Source organism: Melospiza melodia, chromosome 30, assembly GCF_035770615.1.
Source record: "Melospiza melodia melodia isolate bMelMel2 chromosome 30, bMelMel2.pri, whole genome shotgun sequence".
Lineage (NCBI taxonomy): Eukaryota > Metazoa > Chordata > Aves > Passeriformes > Passerellidae > Melospiza > Melospiza melodia.
In genome coordinates, this window is record NC_086223.1 from 1,515,024 (window position 1) to 1,527,783 (window position 12,760).

General features: G+C 45.9%; 1 protein-coding gene across 1 annotated transcript in view; it reads right to left on the reverse strand.

Annotated features, from left to right (window-relative positions):
• Positions 1 to 8,880, reverse strand: part of MAP3K3 (mitogen-activated protein kinase kinase kinase 3) — a 33,029-nt gene extending 24,149 nt beyond the window's left edge. Inside the window, exons 1-3 of the mRNA XM_063179016.1 lie at positions 8,807 to 8,880; positions 2,083 to 2,204; positions 1,177 to 1,266 (exon numbers count right to left, since the gene is read on the reverse strand). Of these exons, the coding sequence (XP_063035086.1) occupies positions 1,177 to 1,266; positions 2,083 to 2,204; positions 8,807 to 8,810 (216 nt within the window). The 5' untranslated portion in view covers positions 8,811 to 8,880. The remainder of the gene's footprint in view (positions 1 to 1,176; positions 1,267 to 2,082; positions 2,205 to 8,806) is intronic.
• Between the last annotated feature and the right edge of the window lie 3,880 nt (positions 8,881 to 12,760).

The following is a 12,760-nucleotide window of genomic DNA, read 5'->3' on the forward strand; positions in this document are numbered from 1 at the left end:
TATTATGATTTTAGTATTTTAACTTTCCCCATGGAAGCTGAAGCAGACTGTGGAAACAAGGGGCTGATACATGAACACAGCACGTGAGGAATGGAGAAACTGCTGAAAGAGAAAGACAAGGAAAGGGGTAAAAACAAAGCTGTAATTTTTGTAAACTGACACTTAAACAGAGGACATTGAAATAATATTTGAAAAAAAATAATCTATCTTTAACACTGCATGGAAAAAAATTGAAATTCAGTCCTAATTGCTTATTAATGTGAAGGCAATTTTATTTAAGCATGCTCAAAGCATGTCAAGAAACAGAGAGGGAACGTGCTACATTTTTTATTCCTACTCCTATTTCTGAATTTTTATTCCTATTTATTATTCCTTATTCTTAAGACATGGACTAAATCTCTGCTTTTGCAAAAATGCAGCCCCTGAAACTCAGAGTTACAAACAGGCTGATTCTGTGTCACCTTTTAAAGTTCTAAGGTTTCAGCAAAGGGATCATCACCACCATCTGATAGTTAAAAGCACTGACTGTGCAACCTGTGCAGTCACTGTAAACTCAGAAGATGCTGGGTGGCATGCAAGAGTCAACAAGCTGAACTTTCAACTCTGGACGTTGAAGTTCAAATCCCAATTTAGGTCAGAAAGATAAAAATAAAAGGGAAAAATCTACTCTTGATAAGACTCCATCATTTCTGCTGCACAATTTATGTGATTGGAATAGATTAAGCCATCTGTGAAAGCCTCAGACAATAGGCAATCATACATCTAGGAACTTCAAAAAAAAACGTGGCCAGGAAATGCTCTTTAGCTGGAGGAAGTTTCTGGCAGGCCCAGTGGTCAAGAATGCAGCTCAAAAGGACCCACGGAGTCCCTGGGAGCACACGGAATTCCTGCAGTGCTGGACCAGGGAAAATGAACTTTCCCAATCCCAGCAGTGACCAGCTGCAGCTGGGGCACTCACATGTCACTTTTAAAGAGTGGTTTTTACATGTAGGAAGAGAAAAAACTTAGTCTAGAATTACTCCAAAATGAAAAAAAAAATAAAAATCAAGAGAACCCATTTAATTGATCAATAAAGGAACAATGCACAAAACAGCACAGGAATAACATGAAGTCACTGCACAAAGACATATTCCTAATTTATAATTGCTAATAAGGAAATGAAGTTGGTTTTCTTACCGGAATTTTTTTTTCTTCCACTGCAGAGGCACACTGGTTCATTATTGCAGGGCTGCCCAAGAGGGGGGGACTGCTGGCATTGTGTTTTTTCTTTAAAAAAGAATAAAATCACCTTAAAAATGGAAATATGACTGTGAAATCAGAGAGTCACTTGCTAAGTGTGGCTTACCAATTTTTAGCTGTGCAGACTAAACCGCATAAAAAATACATATGGGGAGTATGCAGTATACATATATGTATAATGCAATATATATTAAATATTTTATTAAACTACATAAATGTATAGCATATATAATATACACAGTTTATATGACATGATATTCATGATATTTTTATGAGGCAGACCAAGCCTCATAAAAAATACATATGGGGAGAATGCAGTATACATACATGTATAATGCAATATATATTACGTATTTTATTAAACTACATAAATGTATAGCATATCTAATATATACAGTTTATGCAGTATACATACATGTATAATGCAATAGATATTAAATATTTTATTAAACTACATAAATGCATAGCATATATAATATACACAGTTTATATGACATGATATTCATGATATTTTTTATGAGGCAGACCAAGCCTCATAAAAAATACGTATGGGGAGGATGCAGTATACATACATGTATAATGCAATATATACTAAATATTTTATTAAACTACATAAATGTATAGCATATATATGATATGATATTCATTAATCTTATATAAAAATATAAAAGCTACCATATTTGCCACAGCCTGAGCAGGATCAAGGAGCTACTTCCCATCTGATGCTTTGGCTGTTGGAAGCACAGGACACAGCCAAGGATCTGAGCCAGTCAGACCCCCTGTGCACCTGCTCTGTCCCTCCAGTCCCAGGTGACCACTTGAGGCATTCACAAACCATTTTACCTGTCTGTTGGAGTGAGCAGTGTCCTTATTCTTCATGGTGTCATACCCGGGCAGGCGGTGGCGCCTGCCCATCTGGAGTGCCACCAGGTCCTTCATGATGGACTTCAAGGCCTCTTGTTCATCTGTCATGCACAAGAATTTCAGGAGTGAGTTGTCTGGGTGAGCACCAACCATGACATTTCTGCAGCTCTGGCACTTCTACACTGGTTTTCTGCTGGCTCATAGAACAGCAATCCTTTTTATGATCTTTGCAAATTAAATGTGATTTGATTTAGTCATAAAAAAGCCCAAACTTAAATGAATATCATGACAGATAAATGTTAAGTCACTCGTCCAATATCATAGAAGGATCTGGGCAGAGTACAGATGAGAATGAATATCCCCAGCCCCTAATTCTGTTCAAAAGTCTTCACAACAAACAGTAAAACTTGGACAGATCTGCTAGACCATCACAGGTCATTTAGGAAGGGCAAGCTGATGTGCTTCTGCCAAGGAAAACCTGGGAAAAGTCTGTTCTTTCCCATTTTATGTCATGTTAACTCTGAATTCTTGCCTGCTAGTGGAACAAACCACGGCCAGCAGAAAGAGAAATGAAAATCTGGACAAAGATTCATCTTGGAGTATCTGTGAACACAAATCCACTTGCACTGATTACCCCAACACGTTCCTCTCCTCCCTCAGAACAAGCTGATGGAATAAAATTCAAACCATTTTATGAGATTTCAAGATCTGCTGAGCAGGTTCAAGTTGTCCAGCACTAGGAACACTGTCTGCTGGCACAGTACAATGCAGCAGGTTCAATTCAAGGCTTCTTGCCTTGCAGCAATATAAAAACACACATTGATTTTTTTTTCCTTGTATGTTCCACTGACTAAGAATTACCTTCTGAAGATTCCTGATGTAACCAATTTAAAATATTCTCTCCCACTGCCTGTTTGCTTTGAGAAGTGGTATACACAGCAGAATTTTGTGCTTAAGAGATAAAAACAAAGATGTAAAAAGAGGGAAATGCAGAGTAGCTGTGATGGATGGTAGATGAAGCTATGGAAATTAATCCTTTCCTTGAGCAAGGATGAGGACTTTAAATTCCTTGATATTGCAAAAGGTGAAGGAAGCTGCCAAGTGCAGTTCTGTCCAAAGTGGGACTACACTGGGCACACCTAACAAAGCAGCACCTCAGGCTGTCCTGGCACGCTCCTGCCCTCTGCACTGCCTGGCTGCTGTCTCACATTATCAAGACTCTAAAAGGTTTTAGGGATAAAGTGTTGTTTCCTTGGCAAATAATACACTCAGCTAAATCCTTCCTGATATTAAGGCATTACTTAGGCATGGAATTTGAAGCAATGATTTGATCAGCTCTGGACATGCCAAGGAGAATCTGCCCTTTCTAAAAGAGTTTGGGAGGACCTGAACCCTAGATTTGAAAGAAAAGCTTTTTTTTTTTTGATAATTGGGATTTTTGGAAGTGATGTGAGCCAGATGAGGTTATCAGTTATCACAGTCCCTCCTTTCTTCCCTCACTCTGTCACTTTGAGAAGTTCAAATTGAAACGAGCATTTCTGAAGCAGATTTGCAAATAACTGAAACTCAATTTTAAGAATCCACCATGGCTACACACTCATCCCTGATCCATGGCACTGGTTTGCTAGGTAATCACTTGCATTTGGAAGAGCTGTCCTGGGAACAGCTGCTGAACATCAAAGGATGGACTGGCTCACACTGGTACCTCCCTGTAAAAGGGACTCAGTGGGACGATTTGTTTCTGCAATTTTGTGTCGTGCATTTGCTCACTCTCCAAAGCAGTCAGCTCATGTTTTATGCAGAAGACTGGCTTCACAATGAATCAATGTCTGAATAACAAACGAGATTTTCGCAATGCTTAAAGATGACAGATGTGGGACACATACGGCTTGTAAAGCACGCAGGGAGCAGATCCTGCTCAAAGTTAAAAGCAGAATGGGAAAAATACACCTCTTTGTAAGGAGGAAACAGCTGAAGTCCCAGTCAGAACAGAAGTCACACTAGGATTATCTTTGCTAAAACCAATAGTTTCTGCCCAGGTCTGTTTTAGCTTTCACAGGATGCCAAAATGGTTTGGGTTGAAGGAGATTTCAAAGCCCATCCAGTGCCACCCTTGCCATGGCAGGGACACCTTCCACTGTCCCAAACTGCTCCAAACCCTGTCCCACCTGGCCTGGGACACTGCCAGGGATCCAGGGGCATCCTCACCCTCACAGGGAGGAATTTCTTCCCAACATCCCATCCATCCCTGTCCCCTGGCACATTCCCTGTGTCCTGTCTACTTGTAAAGTCTCTCTCCATCTTTCTTGCAGGCTCTCTTCAGGCACCGGAACCAAGTCCTAGCTTGGTCCTGAGAGCACCCAACATCTGAGATACATCCACTGTGGACTCCACAGTCTTACACCAGAAACATCAAGCCTAGACCAGATCATGAAATAGAAGGAAATCTCCCAATGCATCTGCAGAAGGTGTTAATTACAGAAAAAAAAAAATCTTTAAAAAGGAATGCAGAGCAGAGAGTATAAAAAAATCCAAATCAAAACCCAGCAAATCTCTGCTGTCCAAGACAAGCCAAATGAGACAATAACCACATTGTGGCAGTGGAGAAGGGAGAGCACTCCTGGACATTCCAACTGCATGTAAAAGAAGCAAGTGGTGTAAGTAACACAACCAAAGCAAGAGGCTGCTTTTTGAGAAGCACATCAGCCAAAGGAAATAAGTGCTGGGATCTATCTCAGCACTAAGTAACCCCTTGTGGGATGAAAATGGGAAGAAACAGTTGTGAATGAAGCTAAAGTTCCAGGTAGGCAATGGCACAACTTTTTCCTTTTTTTTTTTTTTTAAGTTTCCAACTTTACAGTTGAACATTTAACCTTTTACCTTTACCGGAGTGTCTCCAATTTGCTGGTGTTCTTTCCTTCTGATGGTATTAAGAACAGCCTTGGAGTCACCTGGCAGACAAAGGCTGAAACTGCACAATAAAAATACTACATCCTATGGGCTGGAACATCCCTGATGTTCCTACCACCCAAAACACTCAGGGAAGAGCTGGGATACAAGTTTTCCACTACAGTGCAGTTTGGGTTTGGCCAGATACCAGGAGGATGAAGAAGAGCTTGTCTTGGCAGAGTTCCTTTGGGCAAGAAGCAAACGAGCTATGAAAGCAGTTTATAGCTGAGGGCTGATGACAAGAAATCAAATCCATCAAAGAATAGGTCTGAGGATAAGAATTCTGCTCAAAACAGCATCATCACTGGAAAACAAAGATCAATGGTTGGCTGCAGGTGTTCTAGCCCAGGTTCCAGGCTGTGTGGAGACAGCAGCCACTCACTTGTGGCACAGAGGACACATCCAGCCAACTGTGTGCTCTCTATTACAGATTGCAGCTTGGCTGTGAAGTGAATTTATTTATTAGCTGAGGCAATCTGTGAGTTTACAACACAAACTCTGAAGGGCAGCATCTGGCAAACACCGGAGCTCAATGCTCTCAGGCTCAGGGTGGGATTGCTGGGGTGTCCTGAGCAGCACCAGGAGCTGGACTCATCCCTGTGGGTCCCTCCCACCTCAGGATATTCTACAAACCCCTGCAAGCTCTGTATCTCACTCACTGCAGTCATTATAACACCAGAATATTATTTGTCTTCATAAAATGGGAACACAATGTCCTAACAAAGGGGATGGAAGAACTTCAGCTGAGTTTAAATCTTATTATACATTTTTTAGCAGTCTTACACTGAGCTGTTGGTTCCCTACTACTAAACCATACATCCTGTAATTCATCCCTATGCTGATGAGGTAGAACATGACAGAGTATTTATCTCTTAAAAGGATAAAATAAAGTCAAATACTGACCTGAGCTTGCACAGGGAAAATGTGTACCTGGTGAGGACAGCAGTGTGATGGATTTAATCCTGAGAAGCATGAATATTCTTTAGATCCATCCCAACAGAGCATTTCCATAGACTGACTTGGAGAAGCACGTGGAGCAGCCTTACATTAACTGCACAATGCAGAAGCTGCTACAAATGAAAATGAAGCAATTTTTGGAGCACTGAGAGACCCTGTTTTGCCTGGTCTCCAGTAGGTCTGGGAAACACAGTTCTGCTTTGTGCGGGAAAGATGTTGTCCAGGAAATGCTTTTCATGTTTTAAAAACTAGACTCAAGGATTTTTATAACTCCGATAAAAGCGAACTGCTGCTCACAGAGAAAGCTGTTCCTCCCCACAAAGCATTTACTTCTACCAATCCCTGGTTTGTTACACAGGTCTGAACAAGTCGGAAATGGAAACAGTTTAGAAAAAGAACAAAAAAAAAAACCACAAAGTTAGAACAGCAGAAGTATCTGCATATGTCTGTGAACCCCCCTAGGCCAGGATCATGTTTTAGATGGTGTCACAGTGGGACACATGATCCCATATCGTGGAAAAGAGAAAGAAGTGAACACATCTGTGTGTTTGTTATCTACCACCACAACAGCAAAGCTGGTTTGGGTAAGTGATTGGCAGATCTGGGGGCAATGAGGAAATTTTAGACAAATTGTGTCCATGTTAGAGGTCTCAAAAAAAGCATTGAAAAGAGCTTCATTTTGAGTCCTTTGCTGTGGGCAGTTTTAGTGGTACCAAAATGCTGCTGTGTGCAAGCTTCAGGAAATCACCAACAACCTGGTTTGCAGAGTGAGAGGAAGAATCAGAGCTCTCCATGAGGCACATCACTGCAGGATATATTCAGGGTCCCTGCTCTCACTCACAGGTTGAGGGAAGGGCTGGGATTTGGGATTTGAGCCGGGGCTAACCTGCAGGCTCAGCCGCGCTCCCTCGGTGCGTGTGAGCCAAGGGAAGGAAGTGACACAGGCAGGAAAAGCTGGCGGAGGGGAAGGCTGCAGGGAGCAGGGCCTGCTCCCCAAAGGCAGCCCTGCACACCCCAGGGCTCCGGGTCCCTGCTCTCCAGCCCACCAAGGAGGGGAAAAAACCCTCAGGGATTGTCCAAAATCCGCTCAGGTGAGCGCCGGCTGCACCGCTGAGCCCTGACACCAACACCGCAAACCCTGACAGCAGCACTCACACATCCTTCAGGTGGGCCAAACACCACGTCAAAGAGAGTCAGAGCATCGTGTAAACCCATCACCCGCTATTTAATCAGATTATTTGGTCACAGCTGCTGAATGAATTCAGGTTTTGCCCACTGCAAAGGGAAAATCTGCTAGGGGAAGGCTGCAGGGAGCAGGGCCTGCTCCCCAAAGGCAGCCCTGCACACCCCAGGGCTCTGGCTCCCTGCTCTCCAGCCCGCCAAGGAGGGAAAAAACCCCAGGGAATTTTCCAAAATCCGCTCAGGTGAGCGCCGGCTGCACCGCTGAGCCCTGACACCAACACTGCAAACCCTGACAGCAGCACTCACACATCCTTCAGGTGGGCCAAACACCACGTCAAAGAGAGTCAGAGCATCGTGTAAACCCATCACCTGCTATTTAATCAGATTATTTGGTCACAGCTGCTGAATGAATTCAGGTTTTGCCCACTGCAAAGGGAAAATCTGCTCGCAGCTCTGCCATGGTACGCACAATGCTATGGCGGAGCGGTCCGTGAAATTGTATTTTTTTCATTCTGTGCTCACATGTTTACAAACACAGGTCCAACTGCCATTGGAAAACGCTTTCATGGAAACCCAAGTTCCTACTTCTAAACCATTTTAAGTTTATGAAGCACCCTGCTGCTCTAAACAGAGTGGATTACACTATTCCTCTTTGTAGCAGAGAAATCTAGCAATGGTTTTGCATGAATTTGTGGTATTTACCAAATCAAAACACAGTAAAGAGATACTGAAGTAGCTGTAGAATAACATTTGCAATGCTTTTTGATTTTAAAGTATAAAAGTTAATTATGTACACAGACTAAATGAAGGAGAGTCTTAGAAAACCAAATTTGGTTGTGGGGAAGAAACATTTAAGTTGTAGCCCATGAAACCATGAAACTCCAGACTTAGAAAAGCAGGAATTTCCTTGCCAATATGCAAATATGAGTAAGTTCTGGTTTAGAGTAATTCAAAGTTTAATTCTAGCACCTCTAAGTTGAAAAATAATTAGGAAGCACAAGACCCCCTCCATAAGCAGTTCTTTATACAGAACATACAGTCCAAATCCAAATTATTTTGAATTAATCAATCCAATTCAGTCACGGCAGCTCCTCATAACAACGTTTTCCTCTTGAAAAAGAGTTCTTCCAACTTCTCTGCTTGTTTTTACATGTTGCTGTCTGGGCTGAGAATGGCAAACGAGAACTCGGGGGGAGCTCCATAAAGGAAAATCTATTTTGATGGACTCCCAAACTACATTTTAATAACAGAAATTTCCCTGATTAAGCTCGAGCAGAACAATTCCCGTCTCAAGCAGAGCCGACTCCTGGAGGCTGGAGGAGCCCCCTGCGCTCAGCCCGGCCCGCTGCTCCCGCCGGTGCGTCTGGCCAAGTTCGCTACCGACCCGGGGCACCGCACGTACCGGTAAACACCGATTTTCACCATTTTAACCAAATCCTTGAAAATCCACCGCTCCCCGCGGCGCTGCCGCTGCCGGGCCCGCCCGCGCCGGCCCCGCGGCACCGACAGCGGCCCGGAGCGGGGCCCGGCCGAGCCCCCGCCGCCCCTTCCCGCCCGCAGCGGCCCCGGCCCATGACGCGGCCCCGGCTCCCGGGGCTTCTCCGCCGCTCCTCACCCATGTCTGCGGGCGGCGGCCCCGCTCACGGCGGGCGCTGCGGGACGGCGCTGTCACCGCCGCGGCTCCATGGCGGCCGGGCCGAGGGGGAGGGCTCAGAGCCGCCGCCGCCGCCGCCACATTCCCAGGCCCCGCGCCGCCGCCTCCTCCTCCCGGCGGCCGCGCTCCGGGAGCGGCGGGCGGGGGCGGGAGGGCGCAGGCGCTGCCGGTGCGTCCCGGAGCCCCCGGTCCGTGCGGGCCGGCCCCGCCGCCGCCGCCCGCAAAACAAACCGCTCGGCGGCCGCCGCGCACCCGCCGCCTCCTGCCAATCACAGCGGCACCCGCCGCCGCCCGCCAATCGGCGCCGCCGGGGCGCGCACCCGACGGCGCGGCTGGCCAATGGGAGCGCGAGGAGCCGCACCGCCCGCCCCGCCTCCCCGCGGAGCCGGCTGTCAATCACGGGGGCCCATTGCGCCGCGGCAGGGCCACGCCTCCCCGCCCGTCAGGAGGCGGGCTATGGCAAACCACGCCCCTTATTGCTGTCAATCAGTATGACTGACGTCGGCGCGGCCCCGCCCCGAGCAGGCAGCGGGGCCGGGTCCAGAAAAGAGAATAGAAAAGGAAAAATGGAATTTTGTCCTTCTGCCCGTTCTGTACCGGCAGTAAAGCACCTCCGGGAAACCTGCCACAGGGTGAATGAGAAGAAATGCCCCCTTCAAACGAACTAATGAATTAGAATTAAAAAATCATGCTAGATTGCATGATTGCATGTCTGATGCAACTGCTGGGTAACTCCGTTCACACACCACCATGTGCTGCTGTCATCACCCAGTCTAACCCAGGAATTCCACTGAATCAGGAATGCTTTGGGTTGGAAGGGACCTTAAAGAGCATCTCATTCTCCTGGTGTTTTAATCAAATTATACCTTTTAAACGACACCCAGCCTGCTCTTTCCCCATGTGTGTCCATCGCACCTGCAGGATGGCATTTCCATGGTGTGTTTTCCAGCGAAGAACCGGCAGAAGGGGTTTGTTGTTTTGGAAAGGAGCCCAGCCCTGACTCCCCGTGGTGGCCAGGGCTGCCCTGCAGCTGGGAACCCCATCTGGAGCAGATGTTCCAGCTGCTGCTTCTCCATCTGCCCAGTGTCTGGGAGTGGCTTTGCTCACAAACAGCACGGCAGCAATGTCAGAGGGGTCAGGGAACCTGGATAAGACACATGGAGAAGAAAACTAGACTGGAAAGGGAAATTGCTCAAAAGTGTGAACAAGTGCAGGAATCAACCTACCCATCAGGAGGGATCTGGGACTTAGTCAAAACATGACAACATCATCTGTCACGTAATTTATTTTTATTTTTTTTAACTGTCAAGGTAATAAAAAGCTCTCAGAGTGTCATACCAGGTCGACACAGAAATAGGAAAAGGGATCCACACACCCAGCCACTTCCCCTTCTTAATACAAGTCTTGTATTTGTGGTATCAAGCTGGTAGCTTTTTGTCCCTGCTCCAATTTGAATTCCTCTCTCATTTGACAGCATCACTATTGATCTTGGAACCACTTTTTGACATGCTTTTTCACAGCTTCATGATGGCTTATCACTATCCTTTACCAACCACTACATCTCAGTTTCCTTTCCTCACTAATTTCCAATAAAATACTCCACAGATTTCTCCTTGTCCATAAATTCACATCCTTGCACTCTCTGCTGCTACATTTAATCTCATCTCTATTTCTCACTCTTCAGTCCTCCAATCTCCAAGACACTCCAGTTCCCTCATATTATTAAAGCCTCCCACTTTGGTTCATCACCAAATTTGATTTTAATGCTTGCTCTTTGTGCCAGGATCATTATAAAAAGGCTTTTCTAAGAGAGGTAAGATCCCACTCCATGCCCTGGGAGGCAGAAATTCAGCATCAATTCCCCACTGCACCAGCCCTGATTTCAAACCACTCCATTTGCTATTTTTGCCTATCTTGTCCTGCTAAACGAGACTGATTCCATGTCCTTTGTGCAGAAACTTGCTTTGCTGAGTCCAAAAGATATTGGAGCAGCGAGTGGCAGCTTGTGACAGGAGGCAGCAGCTCCTGGCAGATGGCAGGGACACCCACCCTGGTGGAACTCACTCCTCCCATCTCCCACTGCCCAGCGTGTCTGGATTCCACTGAAGCTTCCCTGCACCTTTTACCAGATTGAAAATAGAATGATTTGTCCTTAACAGCTCATCACTTCACCCACCTGTCAAGCCTAATGTGTAAACCAACAGATTTATCTCCTGGTTTGTGGTTTCCCCATTTTACAGACATTCTCACATCACTATCTACATGCAAGTGCCATCAGGACTTTTTTTGGACCACTACAGACCCTCACACTTTTTTTTTTTTTTTTGTCCCTGACAAGCTGGTGAATCCTTCCTGAACTAGAATCCAACTTTCTACCAAAATAAGTACCCCTTTTTTGTGTAATTTGAGAAAAATTAATAATTCCTTTCTGACTTTTACTGTGTACTTAATGTTGTGCTGGAATCACAGAATCCCAGAAGGGTTTGGGTTGAAGGAGACTTCAAACCCCACCCAGTGCCACCCCTGCCATGGCAGGGACACTTTCCACTGTGCCAGGCTGCTCCAAGCCCTGTCCAGCCTGGCCTTGGGCACTGCCAGGGATCCAGGGCCTGCCCACCCTGCCAGGGAGGAAATATCCCATCAAATCCTTCTCTCTATCAGTCTGAACCCAGTTCTCCTCGCCCTGCCATTACAGTTCCTGATGAGGATCAGGTTATTTACTTTATATTCCACGGTTTTCCACCCTGATTTGTCCACATCCTTCCAAAGCTGCAGCTTGCCAGCAGAGAACTTCACTCCTGTAAACAGCAACTGCAGAACAGGCTTAATTCTTGAATTTATTCATTTAACGTGAAATCATCAGTAAAGATATTCACAGAGACTCTCCAGGAGCTCCTCTGTTTCCAGTCAGCCCATTTGTATTAAAGGAACTTCATAAGGCCCAATTCTTTAACGCTGTCACGCAGCATCAGCTAAGGAAAGGAAGTGTAATCCCTATTTTAGGGACTTAAGGGCATTGCAGAGAGAGACAGTGACTTGTTAGAAGTTACACAGGAAGTCTGGAGTAGACCTTTGGGATTTAGCTCTTGGCACCTTTTCCTAGTGTCTTAATCACTATGCCATCATCTTATTTTCTATTTTGGTAGTATTTCCATTTTCTGAAGCATACCTGACTCAAAGAGCCCCTTTTCCTTGCTATCAGATGTACTATTTCTTCTTTCCTTCCTGCTTCCCTTCTTGTTTGGGTAGACACATCCTTCCTGGGGAGCAGAGCAGGCTCCAGGCCGAGCCTTGTCCCGTGCCAAACCTTCCTTATTCTACATCTTGGACTCCAGAGCCACAGCAGGGAGTGAGGAGGAGAAACCCTGTAAACAGAACCGGAGAATCCTTGAATGCTTTGGGTTGGAAGGACCTTAAATCCCATCCATGCCACCCCTGCCATGGCAGGGACACCTCTCACCGTCCCAGGGTGCTCCAAGCTCCATCCAGCCTGGCCTGACATTGCCAGGGATGGGTTATTCTACCTTCAAATGATGCATTGAAAGGTTCTGCACTGTCTTCAGCAGATGTAATCTCATTAATCCCAAGCAGTTCTGCCTCTCCTAAAAATTCCATGTGGTGCTCTCAGCTTTGAAAACAAAAATAATGGAACACTGTCATCATTACCAAACTCTAGGACAGCATGGCAGGATAAATATGGCCTCAAATGCATCTCTCCCCCAGCAGAGATGTGAATCCTGTGAAAGTCCTGTAAAACACACCTGCAACAGCCTTTCCCAGCCGGGAGGAGCAGGTGGGCACCTGCACCTGTCCTGTGGCCCAGGGCTGGGCCTGGCTGCCAGCAGCATTCCAGCAGAGGGGGCTCTGAAGCTGCTGAAAAACCAGAAGCTGTTCTGCCTTTGGAATGGCAAAATT